The 14,990-nt window shown below is 47.9% G+C and overlaps 6 protein-coding genes across 6 annotated transcripts; 3 read left to right on the top strand and 3 right to left on the bottom strand.

Moving 5' to 3' along the window:
• Positions 1-1,375: 1,375 nt before the first annotated feature.
• FPRO_15102 (uncharacterized protein) lies at positions 1,376-3,157 on the top strand (the record flags this gene model as incomplete). The annotated part of the gene is made up of 1 exon (XM_031220615.1): positions 1,376-3,157. One exon carries the CDS (start codon positions 1,376-1,378, stop codon positions 3,155-3,157), a length of 1,782 nt encoding a protein of 593 aa, XP_031086256.1.
• Positions 3,158-3,981: 824 nt separating this feature from the next.
• FPRO_15103 (uncharacterized protein) lies at positions 3,982-5,519 on the top strand (the record flags this gene model as incomplete). Its single annotated transcript, XM_031220613.1, has 2 exons — positions 3,982-4,040; positions 4,088-5,519. 2 exons carry the CDS (start codon positions 3,982-3,984, stop codon positions 5,517-5,519), a joined length of 1,491 nt encoding a protein of 496 aa, XP_031086255.1.
• A 342-nt stretch (positions 5,520-5,861) lies between these two features.
• On the top strand, positions 5,862-8,924 carry FPRO_15104 (uncharacterized protein; the record flags this gene model as incomplete). The annotated part of the gene is made up of 4 exons (XM_031220612.1): positions 5,862-6,167; positions 6,233-6,448; positions 6,497-6,963; positions 7,010-8,924. The coding sequence occupies 4 exons, from the start codon at positions 5,862-5,864 to the stop codon at positions 8,922-8,924; spliced, it is 2,904 nt and encodes a 967-aa protein (XP_031086254.1).
• Positions 8,925-9,047: 123 nt separating this feature from the next.
• FPRO_15105 (putative endoglycoceramidase) lies at positions 9,048-10,495 on the bottom strand (the record flags this gene model as incomplete). Its single annotated transcript, XM_031220611.1, has 2 exons — positions 9,048-10,076; positions 10,127-10,495. The coding sequence occupies 2 exons, from the start codon at positions 10,493-10,495 to the stop codon at positions 9,048-9,050; spliced, it is 1,398 nt and encodes a 465-aa protein (XP_031086253.1).
• A 783-nt stretch (positions 10,496-11,278) lies between these two features.
• Positions 11,279-12,295, bottom strand: FPRO_15106 (related to reductases; the record flags this gene model as incomplete). Its single annotated transcript, XM_031220610.1, has 1 exon — positions 11,279-12,295. One exon carries the CDS (start codon positions 12,293-12,295, stop codon positions 11,279-11,281), a length of 1,017 nt encoding a protein of 338 aa, XP_031086252.1.
• A 597-nt stretch (positions 12,296-12,892) lies between these two features.
• Positions 12,893-13,981, bottom strand: FPRO_15107 (uncharacterized protein; the record flags this gene model as incomplete). The annotated part of the gene is made up of 1 exon (XM_031220609.1): positions 12,893-13,981. The coding sequence occupies one exon, from the start codon at positions 13,979-13,981 to the stop codon at positions 12,893-12,895; it is 1,089 nt and encodes a 362-aa protein (XP_031086251.1).
• Between the last annotated feature and the right edge of the window lie 1,009 nt (positions 13,982-14,990).

Below are 14,990 nucleotides of genomic sequence, written 5' to 3'. Positions count from 1 at the left end.
AGTAGGTTTATGGGTAAGAGGGATGAGAAGATTTGCCTTTGGTTTTACGAAAATGGATTAAACAAGTAGTTTAGAAGGCAGTCGACTACATCGACATTTATTGACCATCTTGTACCGTCCAGCTTATTCATGAGAAATACTGAGGAACACGCGCTGCTAGCGTATGTCATATCGCTCTTTGTGAGCTTGAACAGGCAGACCAGTGGTATGTCGAACAAACAGGTTTGTAATAGCGGACATATATGATGTTCAGGTGTAGCGCTAAGTTTATGCTGGTGTCTATCTACGACACATGTTACTGCATGAATATCGTAGACATGCAATAGGTATTTGAGTTTCACTTGAACTTAACCAAGGCAGGTGCGCAAAATCAAGCACCTACCAATTCGACCGTCAAGAGGCACTTCGATAGTTCCACGTGTTCTTCATGCGGAATATGCTTATCTGCCACCACCAAAATGCCGCTGAAGATGTATTTGCCTTCGAAACTATAAGTGGCTGGGCTACAATGAGGAACTCGTAAGTTGAACCAATGGTCCGCAGACCTGACTCACTTATGCCCAGGACCCCCTACCTCCGCGTTATTTGAATGTTGGTCAAACTGTCAAGTCTACCAATTGTTAGAAAATGAACAAGCAAGCTACTGGGAATCAGCACGCCGTTTTTCAAGAGTGATACTGTTTTTGCGGTCATTGCCTAGTGCATGTGTATGAGGCGAGAGTTCTGGACCTGGGGTATGGAAGCGGGACGATAGCTCCGGCGCCATCACACAGCGGCTATTGGAGGAGGTGCGAACCCATGGCCTCGATTTCAGTTGGGCCATTTTAATAATATATTCAGATATTCTTGAAAGTACAGCATTCCTCACGCAAGTCGACTGATGATCCCTACCCCAGGAGCCCAGCTGAACATGGTATATTGGCGGTGAGCCGCTAGATTGGGCAAAGACAAACAGCATGACAATAGTCCTTCCTTTTCCTGTTCAGCCCGCATTTTCAAGCCCCTCTATGTCTTTGGTATATGGGCTTTGGCTGGCTGAAAACCCAAATTCGATATGTCAAGTGGCTGGCTGAGAAGCAAAGGATGGTCGAGAACCATAGCAAGCTTCAATAATCATGCAGCTGGACCAGTCGAGATCATCTCCACATAACGCCATGTCTCAATTTACGAGTTCACTGCGACGAAAGAAAATGGCTCTGCTACAGTATACAATTGATAGCTCGTATTCCCAACGGCGCCTATTTGTGTGCATGCTTTATCCTTAAGCATCCGGTGAAATATATAATAGCGCCGGCCAAGTTCCTCAATCAGTATCACCACTCAACATCTTTCTCATCTCATAGTAAGCTCAACATTCTTGTACCCTCTTTACATCATGACCTCCGCCCAAGTCAACGGCTTCATTGGGATGCAATACTCCCGTGAAGGTAGCGACTACGAAAAAGGCGATTACAAATTCTTCAATGAGCAGTACGCGACTTCATCGTATATCGATGTTCTTGATCCAAGCGGGAAACCAAGTCACGACTTGAATCCGGCTCTTATCTTGAGACCAAAGGATGATGAAGGCGTCAAGGCTGTTATTCACCATGCGGTTAAAAACAAAGTCGGCATCGCAATTAAGAGCGGCGGCCACCAGTACAGCGGTGCATCTTCTTGCGGAGGCCAGAACGTGCAACTTGATCTCAGCAACACGTACAAAGACTTGAAAATCGTCGACGTGAGCATCTTGGACAAGACCAAGACTACTGTCGCCCATGACAGAGTCCTCGTCTTCGCTGGTGTTAGCAATCAGCTACAAGACTTCCTGGCCTACCTGACCAGCCATAAGCTATTTGTTCCTACTGGACAATGCGCTTATGTATGCCTTGGTGGCCATGGCCAAACCGGTGGTTATGGCCAACTTGGTCGCAGCTTCGGCCTTCTTGGAGATTACATCGTCGATATTCGTCTGATTGACCATCAAGGCGAAGTTAAACATGTCAATCAAGGTCAGGATGCTGAGCTTTTCAATGCTATTCGTGGTGGCAGTCCTGGAAACTTTGGTGTCGTCACTCACTACACTATCTCGGCATTGAAGGCCAAGAGCTACATGGGGATCGAAAACACGATCACGACTCCCAACAATCCAAAGCCAGAAAAGTTCCAAGGGCCGCATGGAATCAAAGCTGCCTGGATTTACAGCGAGAAAGTCCTTAGGAATCTCTTGAACATTGTCGCCAAGATGTCCGATGAGGGCACCGCACCCCGCGGGTTCGACCTTTGTGTCAATGTTCTCAGCACGGACTTTGACATCACGAAGCTATTTCCTGCTCTGAAAACCGATGAGGAGTGGAAAGGCGTCCAAGATGTGATCTCCAAGTTACCTGGGCCCGTCAAGGATCTGTTGAATGGCAAATTGCCCCCTCTTATTGTTCTTTACGCTCAATGGTGTCCCGTTGGCGATCAGCAGAAGTATGACGCAAGCGTTGATGCATGGTTCCAGCAATTTCGAGGATTGAAGTATTTTCGCATTCAATTCGATGAAATTTCCGCGGACATGTCTGATATGGTGGGACACTGGTTGTTCCCCAAACGAAGAGAGTTCCCGCGGCCATATGTCAAGCGAACCTATGCCACCAACTCGAAAACTCTCGGCAAAGATGGTTGGGTTGACACCCTAGTCGAGAGACTCAGCAAGATCTGCAGTCCTTATGAGAAGCTGGATGATGCGAACCAGAAGCCGGTAGATAACCCACTGTACGATAATTGTAAGATCTCAGCCCAGATCCAGTGCTTCGGCGGAGACAATTCGATGTTCTACAACAACCGCAACAACGGAGCCGCCTATAGTTGGAGAGATTCTACTGTTCTCCAGACTGTGGACTGTTGGTACCTGAACAGGACCGATCCAAATTATAAAAAGTCGCTGGAACTCGCAAACGAATGGCAAGCAAAGAATGATAGCGTCATGATTGGTGCCAACAGCTGCTTTAGCAAGACCGATAGGCGCGTTCTTTGGGGCTCTTGGGGTGATTGGGATATGGCTAAGCCTGAGGTCTGGAAGACTTATTATGAAGATGAGGCCAAGTATCAGAGTATCGGCAAGGTCAGGGCTGCAGCGGATCCAAAGGGCACCTTTACTGCTAATCCATTTGCCGTTGAACGCCAAGAATAGTCAGATAGCACTTAGCCAGGTTATTCAGTCTTTATAACTGTCCTTTCACGCAAGTGATGTTCTGAAGTCATCTTCATAACCGTTGCTAAATTTCCGTCACCGCTAGCTCAGCTTCTCAACGAACTACAGGCCTTACACCATTACAACAGAATGTACTCCTTTTAAAGATATGATCATTCATCACCTTCATTCTCAGCCTAAAGCTTAACCTTCTAGGCGGTAGTAGTCAACCCCGCAATTCTTTGAAGGCATGATCTTCAAAGAGTCAAAATCAGCTTTTCCGAACTCTTTACCATCTAAATAAACCTATTTACTCCAGTCACACGAGTGACATAACCCATAACAGCCGGCTTGCAGGCTAGGCGGGATGAATTTAGTGAGAGAAGACGCTACGCCTGTTACAGATTTTAGAAGTCTCATGTGCCACAGATACGTGTCTTCTCAAGTTTGGAGCGGAAATCAACCGAAATGGGGGTTATTTCAAGCCCTTACGCTTGGCACGAAAATGCTGCGCCAATGGATGGCCTTTTTCGCCAGCCTGATTGTGATGGATGTGCATAGCCCCCGCAATGGCGTTGTTGGGCGTCTCACCGTCCTATCAAAGCCATCAGACCAAGTAATTATTGGCACACAGGTCTCACAATTACAAAAGCTGAAAGCACTGCGCCTCATGCGAGCGAGCCTGAAAACATCTTGGTGGATGGAGGAATCAGCCCCAGAAAACGCCTAAGTTGGAGTGTCTGGCTGTCTGGAAACCCGTTATCGACTCTAAGCAGATTTGCTGGTGAATGGAACAAAGGTATTACAATCTTTGTTAAGATACAATGGCCGAGCTGGCTCTAGCTATTGCCGGCGTTGCTGGCACAGTCGATGTCTGTATCAAGTAAGAATACCCGAGTCAGACCTCACGGCAATTTCTGACAGTTATAGGTTAGGGAAATATCTCGTCCAGGCCTATAAGGACTATGGCCAGGTCGATAAATTAGCTGACGAGGTGTCGGTAAGAATACAGATTTGCTGGTCCAGAATTGCCAGTCAGTTAGAGATTGTTAAAGAACTCGAGAGTGGCATGACCGAGGATCAGCGAGAGCTACAGTCGCACTTATTACGCATCTTGCAGTCGAAGCTCGAAGCTGCGACAATTGTTATCTCTAAACCCGATAAGCATGGTAGCCGGAAGAGATACAAGGCTCTGAATTTCCTTAATCTCCGAGAAACCCTCGAAAGCACCGTTGCCGATCTTGAGTCCTGGCAAAAGCGGTTCGAGCCATCGTGGTTCCAAATTATAAAAACCGGCCCTGCTCACACCGAAAATGTGTTGAAAGGCGTTACTCGGACCAACACACGAGGTCGAGGGGAGCCGGCTCGCGAGGGCTTGAAGTTCCGCGAAGCTTTCAACAATAGCGAGACTGTAAAGCTTGCAGAAAAGGTACTCGAGAACCTTATAATCCAAGCGATTCCGTACTGTGAGACCGAGCTTGCAGTCAAGCTGAAGGAGAGTAAATACTTTATCATTGATACGGTTTCTCGTGATACAGTTGCACTGAGGGATGCTCGAGAGCTTGCATCACGCCTTCGAGACTCGGACCCTTCCACGTTCGGGACCTTGAAATGCAAAGGAGTTGTTCAACTCACCAAGGCGCCCTTGTTAAAATTTGTCTTCAGCGTCCCAGAAGGGTATTCCAGGGTCCGCAGCTGCCGGGAACTTCTCCTCTCTGGTATTGTGCCTGAGTCACTGACAACGAGACTCAATGTCGCGCGGCAGCTTGTCAAAGCAGTTTACTATGTACATCTTTACGAATTTGTACACAAGAACATCACGCCAGAGAAAATACTCATTCTAGAGTGTCCAAGCAAAGAGAAGGAGTGTATGCTCGTAAGTCTAGCTGGGTTTCAGCTTTTCCGATATGCCGACTCGCCGACAAACAGTTCCAAAGTCGAGAAAAGAAGTCTAGTGTACCAGCATCCTACTCGAACTGGGGGAAAGACTGTGAAGTTTGTTATGCAACATGACATATACAGTCTTGGTGTTTGTCTTTTGGAAATTGGCCTCTGGCGATCGCTTGTTGAATATGATGGTGCTACTACCAGCTTATCCCCAGTCTTCTCTAACACCCAGGGTTGTCTCTCGGAGCTAGACCCACAGACCATCAAAGAGCAGTTGATGCTCCTCAGTCGTACCGAACTGAGAATGTGTATGGGTGATATATATAGTACGGTGGTTGAGACGTGCTTGACGTGTCTGGACGAGGGTAATACAGGCTTCGGTGACCCCCAGGACTTTGATAATGGGGGAGGAGTCGAGGTTGGGTCGCAATATGTCGAAAGTATCATGGATCGAATGGGCGCGCTTTGTTTTTAACAGTATTCTGTAGACTTGAGATACAAGCTCGAGAGTTTGCTTTCCTTGATTTATTACACGTCTTGAGATCTGCAGAAGCCTTTCATACATTTCTGATATCCAATGATATGTCACCGTAGTAGGCTATGTTGCGAGCGGAAAAAGCTATATGCGCTCCGAAGAGAAGTTGGAGCTTGAAAGTCAGCGTCTGCGGCTGAAAGATTGCATGCTGACCTTTCCCCCTCCTTCAACAACGCCCGATTGGATTAAGCTCGCTTTCTGGACTGGAATGTCGATGCTCTAAAGTATTCAATCGTTCAATCGTGCGTTATTCGAGTACTGTTATAATCCACGAGAACCAACATGGATAGTTCTCTTTCAGACCTAGTTCATGACTACCAACTAACCACGCGTTACGAGGGTGCCTACACTATTCACTACCATCGTGATCCTGACGCACCCCCTTCAGCCCCTCATCGTCAAGAACGGTGGAAAAAGGTTCGTACTCTTGGTCATGGTGGCCAAGGGGATGTTATCTTACAAACATGCACCGATGGAGGTCGAAGCTTTGCCAATCGCGCCGTCAAACGTATTCGACTGGAGAGTGAGAATTCCAAACGATACTACAGACGCGAGCTCGAATCCATAGTTAAGTTCTCCCATGAAAAGGTAAATCAGTGAGGAGTCCCTTGCAAACGCATCGTCTCTCGACACAGTCATCTAACATATCCCAGTACTCTCAGTATTTTGCCAAGTCCCTCGGATGGTATGCGACATCGAATAAGCTGTACATAGCTATGGAATACTTTCCAGATGGAGACTTGTATGCATACATTCGCGGTCACAGACGTCTAGCAGACGATGAATGCAGCCACATCATTAGTCAACTCCTGTCGGGTGTCGCTGTTATGCACGAAGCAGGATTTGCCCATCGTGATGTGAAGCCTCAGGTTGGTCCTGAACCAGTATTCTAGACATGACAGCTAACTTGTTGGTAGAACATTCTAGTCTATAAGATCCCACAGGACCTCGCCCCAAGTTCTTGGTGGGTGAAGCTTGCTGATTTCGGTATCAGTAAGAAGCTGGGGGCAGAGACGACCGGAACAACCCTGGCTCCAGGGACTCCATTATATATGGCACCCGAGCTCCTTCAATACGACTCTCGGAGCATTCTTACCGAGAATTACTTCAAGGCAGACATATGGGCCATAGGGATAACTGCTTTCTTCATTTTGACAAAAAGCGTACCATTCCGAAGTCAGCTTGCAATATTGCACTTTAGAGGGAACTTGGAAGACCTTGCAACTATTCTTGTTAATTTCCAAGTCACTGAGAATGCTCAGAACTTTATCGCTGAGATATTAAAACCACAACCGTGCGAGAGACCTGACGCAGAAAGGGTAAAGCAACATACATGGATTCGCCATTGGCTGCCAGAAATTCCAACGCCGGGGGCATTAAGCAGGTAAGCTTCAAATCCCCCACTTTAACCATCGTACTGAACTTCAAAGGCAGTCTACAATTTCGTCCTGTCGAAGTTCTGTTCAAGATAGCACGGGGGTAACAACAGAGATCTCGACGCTAGCCTCACAAACCATTTCGCAAAGATGGACTGGCAATTTCCATGGTCTTGACGTTTTGCCGAAGACCCGAGATCAGGTACAGAATTTATTCAACATTACTTCCAGGGTAGGAGAAATGGAAATTCCGATTGCAGAGACACAATGGATTACCGAAAAGCAAAATCATAGACCTGCAAGCATGGGTAATCTGATACGAAATCCACAAAACCCTGGAATATGGCAAGACGTTAATATCTTACAACAGCTCCGTGGTTGGATTGGCACTGGAGATATCGACATGGTTCGGTTGCTTGTGGACCGTGGAATTGATGTTAATGCTCCAGACGAAAATGGCCGAACACCACTGCACCTGTCGGCTACCATTGGCAATGTGGAGATGGCCCGTGTATTTTGTGAAGGGGGTGCAGCCATCGAAACAACAAATGAAAGTGGTCATACGCCACTTCAAGTGGCGGCGATGAAAGGTCATACAGACGTGGCCGAGCTTTTGCTTGAAAAAGGTGCTGATATCGAGGCAAGCGACAACTATGGCGGTTTCACTCCTTTGGGCTTCGCAGCAAGCAAGAACCATTCTGCTGTCACGAGACTCTTGCTTGACAAGGGGGCGAACGTTGAAGCAACAAACCAGGTTGGGCATACACCGCTTATTTCTGCTGCAAAGAGTGGTTCCGAGGCTGTGGCAAAGCTTCTACTCAATCACGGGGCTCATATTGAAGCAACCGACAAATCAGGTGGCACACCGCTCATCTGGGCTGCGAGAGCTGGATCAGAAGGTGTCATCGAGCATCTTATCCATCACGGAGCCGACGTCAATGTCAGCGAGTACTCAGGCTTCACACCACTGCGTGAGGCCAGGAAAAAAGGCCATGATGCTGTTGAGAAGATATTGCTTAAAGCAGGTGCTCGTATCGATGGAAGCAAACCAGAATTGAGTTCGTCACTCCATGAAGCGGCACAGCACGGTTACTACGATCAAATGATAATTCTTCTAAGACGGGGAGGTGCATTCATTGAAAACAAGGATGACTTTGGGCGGACACCACTGATTCTGGCTGCAATGGAGGGACATATGGACACTGCATTGCTATTACTCACGTATAGGGCTAACACGGAAGCATTCGATCACTCGAACTATACTCCTTTGATGGCAGCTTCAGACCAGGGAAGAACACCCATGGTAAACATGTTGATTAGAAATGATGCAGATGTCTTGGCGCGAGATATTGAGGGCAACACATCGATATCTTTGGCTTCACGAAAAGGACACCTTGGAACGGTTGCATGTTTGCGTAATAGCAGTTCAGTCAATCTTTCCAACAGGAGTGGCGAGACACCGCTGATTTTGGCTGCTAAGGGCGGTCATACGGATGTGGCCAAAGAACTACTTGACGCTGGTGGCGACATCAACGCCAGTGACAACAAAGGATTTACTCCGCTTATCATGGCTGCAGAACAGGGTCATGTAGAAACAGTGAAACTTCTGGTTGAGCGTAAGGCTCAACTTGACAGCACATCACTAGGGGCGCCTGCAGCCTTGATAGAGGCCGCTAAAGAAGGCCACGAAGCCGTGGTGGAGGTCTTGCTCGAAGAAGGTGCCGCGATCGAAACTATGGATGCTTCAGGGGTTACAGCGCTGGTTCATTCTGTGAGGCGTAACCACGAAGCGGTAGTGGCGCTTCTTCTCCAGATAGGAGCGAATGCTGAGGCAGAAGACGAACAATGCGAGCCTTGCTTGATGATAGCCATAAGGAACGGCAACAAAGCTATCATGGATCTACTCACGCAACACGGGGCCAAGAAAAGATGGTACTATTACCGTGCTCGTATGTCTTTAGGCTACTAATATCAATCGCTTATTTTCTTTACGGTGTACGAGTCAGAGCCAGTAATATTAAAGAATAATTTATGTAGAAGGCGGATAGGGCATGGTGGTCTAGACAAAGATAAGGGGAAAAGGCGAGAAATATCAATTGCTGGAAATCTCAACAGATAGCTCCGTTCCCTTTTTAAAGACCTTGGATGTAAACAAGGCCAGGGTGCGATCGTCGGGCTTGTATTGCAACAGGCTGCTACTAGGCAGAATTCGAACCTCGTACCCGTTTGGGAAGGCAGAAGTAGGTAAAATGATCTCAGTCGGTGCACCAATGGTAGGATCGCTGGTGAAGTTGAGCTTGAAGATACCCAAGGCCTCATCAAACCCAAACGAAGTCGGGGTCCCAGCGATGGCAGCTGGATACGCACGACTGTAGTGCTTCTCCAGCTCTGGATATGGCTTGCCCGATGTACCATTATACAGATTCTCGTATGCCCATCCTATCCAAGACACCATGTTCTCGTCAGTCGCAGACATGGCTTCTGCAAGGCTAGCCATCTGCTTATCATCGCCCATCCAAAATGTCAACTCCGTAAGGACACCGGCGGTCTTGAGTCGAATATTGTCTTTGTGTCGGTTGTAGAGTGTATCTTTCAACGGACCCAGCTGCGGTGGGTTGTAGTAATGGAATGAATGAACTGTCTTTGACCCGTCGCCGAGAGGTACGTTGTTGAAGCCTGACAGAACATCGAAGGTAGTACCCTCGAACCAGATAAGAGTATCATTGTCAACCGTGCGTATCTGTTTCGATGCTCGGTTCCAAAGGCCCTCCAGGTTTTTCCGATCCGCAACACCGGGTACAAGAATTGTTGGGTCAGCGTATGTGTCGCCAGCCCACGGTTCGTTGAGTAGATTGTATCCCACGACATTCGTAGTATCAACATACTGCGACGCCAGCTTCTTCCAATACGCGGCGAATGCGTCTCCAAGTCCATCAAAGTTGTTGTAAAGTCTCCCGAACGCATTTCCAACTGCCACGGATAAGTAGCTCAATGACCAATCGATGGTACCACATTGGGATTGAGGCGAAGGAAAGCCGTCACTATCAGTGGTAAATGGCTTGAGCTTTTGTGGAAATGGAAACCTTCTGAATCCTGTAATCCAATCCTTCTTAACGAACCACTGGCTCAATGTTAATTAGTGCAAGACTAGAGGGTATTTTGCTTACTCACATCAGGTACACCATGACCGCAAAGCTGTTTAGCCAGCACATCTTGGTGCACGTCCACCAGTACATAAATACCGTGTTCTTCCGCCAGCTTTGTCTGCTTCTTCATGATATCCAAAAAGGTCTGGTTGTACTCTCCGCGAAGTGGCTCAGCACCAGCCCAGCTATGACCAAGCCGGACAATATTCAGCCCCAAGTCGTGCATATTCTGAACATCTCGTTCGCCGAATGATGAAACACCCGGGGTCCACTCAAAAGGCCTGTACCACGGGGATTCTTTCATGACAACATTGGTTCCGTGAAAGAACCTAGTTCTTCCATACTCGTCGATGATCTGATGAGTATCCTGGTTCACATGCTTGATCCGGGCCATGTTTGGATGAGACTTGTACCAGCCCTCCGCATCTTGGGCCAATACGATTGTACTCTGAGTGCAAGATATGGCCAAAAGCCATACCGCTACAGAAGCATAGAGCATGTTAGTGGTGATAGCTATTTATTGATCGCTTGGAGTTTTGCGCCAGCCCAGCATCTGATAGGTTCAGCCACAAGACAAATGACGACAAAAATAAGTGAATCTGCCCTAAGATAGGAATTAATGGGAAAATTGGTACTTCAGTCTTATTTTATCAAGGACATTTCTTCCATTTTGTTCATGAGTATTTCTTGGGTCTGAGCTAGCCGCATCGAGTAGGTATCACTTAATAGAACCAGATATTGTTACATGCAGGAGGGGAAAGTAACCTTTCTCCACATCCAGATTGGCATTTACTGCCAAATCCATCCTAAAGCCTAATCTACGATACCAAGTAGGGTTGGTTTAATGCCCATTTGAGGCGTGAGTTGTCACTCGTGATCACCTTCCCGACTGTTGTACCGAGGTTCAGTTGACTAAAATCAGCATGTGAGAGAAGATGCAGCGAGTTCTAAGGTCAGTTGGGCTATTTTTCTACAGATTTAAAGAAATTCATTAAAGACCTGCATTAACTAATCTGCGGCGGTGACGGTACTAGATGTTGGGTGATAGCCACCTCGAGCAAGACTACCGACGCTTCCTCCTCACTTCAAAATCTCAATGTCTTCCAGCTTTTCTAGCAGTAAAAATGTCCGAATAACTTTCTACAATGAGTGGATGTCTTCCCATGTGTTCTGTTTATTACTCGTTGGAAGTATGCAATCCAACAAGCCTCTCCGATAGCTCCCAGAGCTTTCGTTCTGCTTCCTCATCAAAGATCCACACAGCGTGTCCCAGTTCAGGAGACGTTGGCTCTACACCCGGTCTGACCAGTCTCTCCTCCACAAAATCAGCCAGATACTTCCCACCACGTCCCTCCCAGTCCTTACTAACTGCCGCATAAACAGTCGTGGCAGCGCCCTGAGCTTTGTTCCTCAAAGCATTCTTGATAGGTCCATCCAAGTCGATCGTGCTGAGGTCAATATACTTACCCAAGTTGGTGAGTATATATCCAGGATGCACTGACAAGCCATGGATGCCTTGGTTTGCATATCGCCTGTCAAGCTCGGATGCGAAGTATATGTTCGCTGTTTTGGATTGAGCATATGCCAGCCAGGGATTGTAAGCATCCTTCTCGAAGTTGTAGTCATCCCAGCGTATACCACCAGCGCGGTGACCTTTTGACGCAAGGGAGATAACACGAGATTTGAAAGAAGGCGTGGTGGCTGCAAGAAGAGCTGGTTTGAGAAGCTGGAATAGAAGAAAGTGTCCAAGATGGTTTGTCCCAAATTGGGTCTCGAATCCATCTTCAGTTTTACCCTCAGGGGTAGCCATGACTCCGGCGTTGAGGATGAGAATGTTCAGCTTGCCAACTTTCGCCAGGAAGTCTTTCACTGCGGCTCGTACAGACTTGAACGAGTCCAGCCTCAGTTCGATTCCGTGAACAGGTGCATCAGACTTTGCTTCCGGCCATGAGACAATGTCTTTAATGCCCTGCTCGATCTTCTCTGGAGTTCTTGCAGTGATGTAAACCGTTGCTCCGGTTGCGTGGAGAGCTCGGGCCGTCTCCAGACCGATGCCTTGATTGCCGCCTGTGATGAGGACGACCTTGTCGGTAAGTTTGTTGAGAAGGCCCTCATCTTTGACGATCTGGAGTGCTGTGGGTCTTGCGTCCCCGGGACCCTGGGGGTTTATGTGAACTTGAGCATAGCGAGACATGGAGGAGATATTGTGGTGCTTGGTTGGCGAACTTCTGAAGACGTGGTGAGTTTCGTACACAGAAGCATGTAGACTTGCTTCCAATAACCTTTTATAATTCATGGCCTCCAAATATTCTCCAGTCATGGCGTCAGTGTTAGTCCTGGCTTGATCATCGGGCTCCACCTCTCGGCAATGAACTTGGGTGGGTTCAGGGTATGCACGGGGCGCTCAAGCGTTCATCGTCAGCCAGAGCCACGATTGAAACAGCATAGTATTGTACTGCAATAGAGTAGTACCGGATTGCAATTAGTGTAGCTTAGAGTTTGCAAATCTACGATTGGCTGGATGATGTGAGCCACTTGGCTTACCTGATAAGTCCGGACTTTTGATTGTGCGACTACCCTGGCTCGAGCGACCGAATGGCTGACATCAGCCTCTATGGCATGCTTAAAAATCAAGGATAAATGGACAAGGCACCAAGAGCAGTATTCTGATTACCGCGATAATTAATTCGTCGAAAACCCTGTCACGCGCCATTGGAAATCACTCCATCGCAATGGTTTCACACGCCGACAATGGAAATGCAGATTACAAACGCTGTATAACTATGGTGTCTTAGTTACCGTACTTGGCAAATTGTACTTCAGAAGACGCTGAAGATGCACTCCCTCTCGGTACGTGCTGCAGATCACTCGATCCTTCGCCCTCCAAACTACCTCTATCATGTACGCCATGACCCGGATACCGTTCGCTATGGACTGATATCTCGGTTGTCTTGACCAGACTCGACTCATTGCCGAATACACGATGACTCTCTTCACCCTTCCCAACACGAACCTCATACTCTCCAGTAATTGTTCCCTGAGGCCCAGTATGCTTCCGCCGGTCGCGATTCAATGTCTCCAAGCCTACATCATCATGGTGGGTGGCATTGTGACTGCGACCATAAGAGCTCTCGTTCCTTCCACGGGTAAGCTCGACGAGACGGTTGAGGATGCTGAACTCGAGCTTGAGCTTGACGCTGTATACGAGTGGTTTCCAGGCGGTCTGGATGTCGAAGAGATTCGCGAATTCGAGGGCGAGGATGGAGACGTCGAGGAGGATGACGAGGACGTTGACGATGAGAAGGTGATTCAGTACCATGCGTGTCTTGGTGTTGCCGACGCTCTTCTCTAGTCTGAGGCGCTTGCTTGTTTCCCAGACGTAGAGACCCGAGATGATGAGCTCTTGGACAAAGAAGACACTAAGCTGGATCTTCTCAAAAACCTCATATGGCTTTTGGAAGGGCTCCGGGTTCGAAGATCCGACTCCATAGACAAGGATGATCACAGGGAGATGCAACCAGGTGGCATTGACGATGATCATGTACAACACCATCCTCAACCTCTTCTGGTTATGCATAACAATATGCAACCTCGAGTACAAAACAACAGACTGTCCCGTGATCATGGTGCACCACCCGATAAGTATAAGCGTCGAGTAAAGATATTTCTGCGCCGACAGCGACAGGTGCAGGATGAGGTAACCCGTTCCATTGAAGGCAATGCCCCAAGTCGCGATGACTAAACTCCAGAAGTAAAGTCCGCTTCGTCTCTTGAAGCTGCCGAAGATGTAGGCATTGAGCTCGAGGACATTATAGAAGGCAATGCTGATGAAGACGCAGATCACGATTGCGACAGCGCCGTTTTTGGTGTTGTCGGCCATGTCATTTCGGGGCGGTGATGGGACGGGGGTAGAGATCGATCGGCAGACCAGGGAATAAATGAGCGAATTGAATAGAAGGAAAGGAAGCGATGCGCTGCTTTAGCAGTAACTGGATCAAAGATGACAGAACCAACAATAATTTGTTGGCTGCCGGTGCTGCAAAGGTCTTAAGTAAAACCGACAACACCATCTTTTCTCAATGCCCTTCTTCCCTCCCTCCAGTGGCGGTCTCACCATCAAGTTTCCTCCTTCCATATCACGCAACTGACAAGTTCCATGCTAAGCTCATTTGGTGACTGGATCTTTTGCTCTGATAAAGTTCAAGGTTTGGCAGTTTTGGCTAATCAAACTCAAACTCTATTTTTGTGCATGTTGGTTCCATCCCTGCCTCAGCTGTTGAAGGGGTGCATGGGCTGATACCCCAGTTGTACTGCGATCGGCTTCTTTTTACTCCGTAAAGAAGAAGATCAATACCAAGGGTATCGTTACCAATGCAGTGGTAAAGATGAGATGAATCCTGAGATCTGACATATCTGCATCGTTTGTTCTTCAAAGTGAAAAAGATCGTCAATTCGCTCACGCATCATCTCGGAAAGTTCCTTGGCCATATGCCGTAAGAGTGCGTCACACCAGGCTTTCACACCTACTCGATTGAGCAAGTCGTAATGTTCACAGCAGGGACCTTTCCCAAGCGCAAGCCACAATCTCAGCTGGTGTCTAAAACACCTCCAATCGCAATGCTTTCCCTCGCTCGTGTCCGTTATTCAGCGGCACTTTCGGTCGGTGATTAATAAAAACAACCCTTATTGTTGGGACATGTGCCGCTGCCAAGGAACGGGAACCACATTGTGTAGTTGTGGCGTGGCTGCAGGTTACAGGAGGTTGTGTTGGTTGTTAGTGGTCAGCTCAGTTCGATATTGATTCCAAGGCCCCTGTAGACATGGTTCATACCGATTCTTCCAGGGCAGTTCCCTTCCATTCTCCGAGTCAGCCCTGTCCGGAAGACACG

This window comes from Fusarium proliferatum (genome assembly GCF_900067095.1).
Source record: "Fusarium proliferatum ET1 genome assembly, contig: FPRO_scaffold009, whole genome shotgun sequence".
Classification (NCBI taxonomy): domain Eukaryota; kingdom Fungi; phylum Ascomycota; class Sordariomycetes; order Hypocreales; family Nectriaceae; genus Fusarium; species Fusarium proliferatum.
This window is presented reverse-complemented; position numbering and strand designations above follow the sequence as displayed.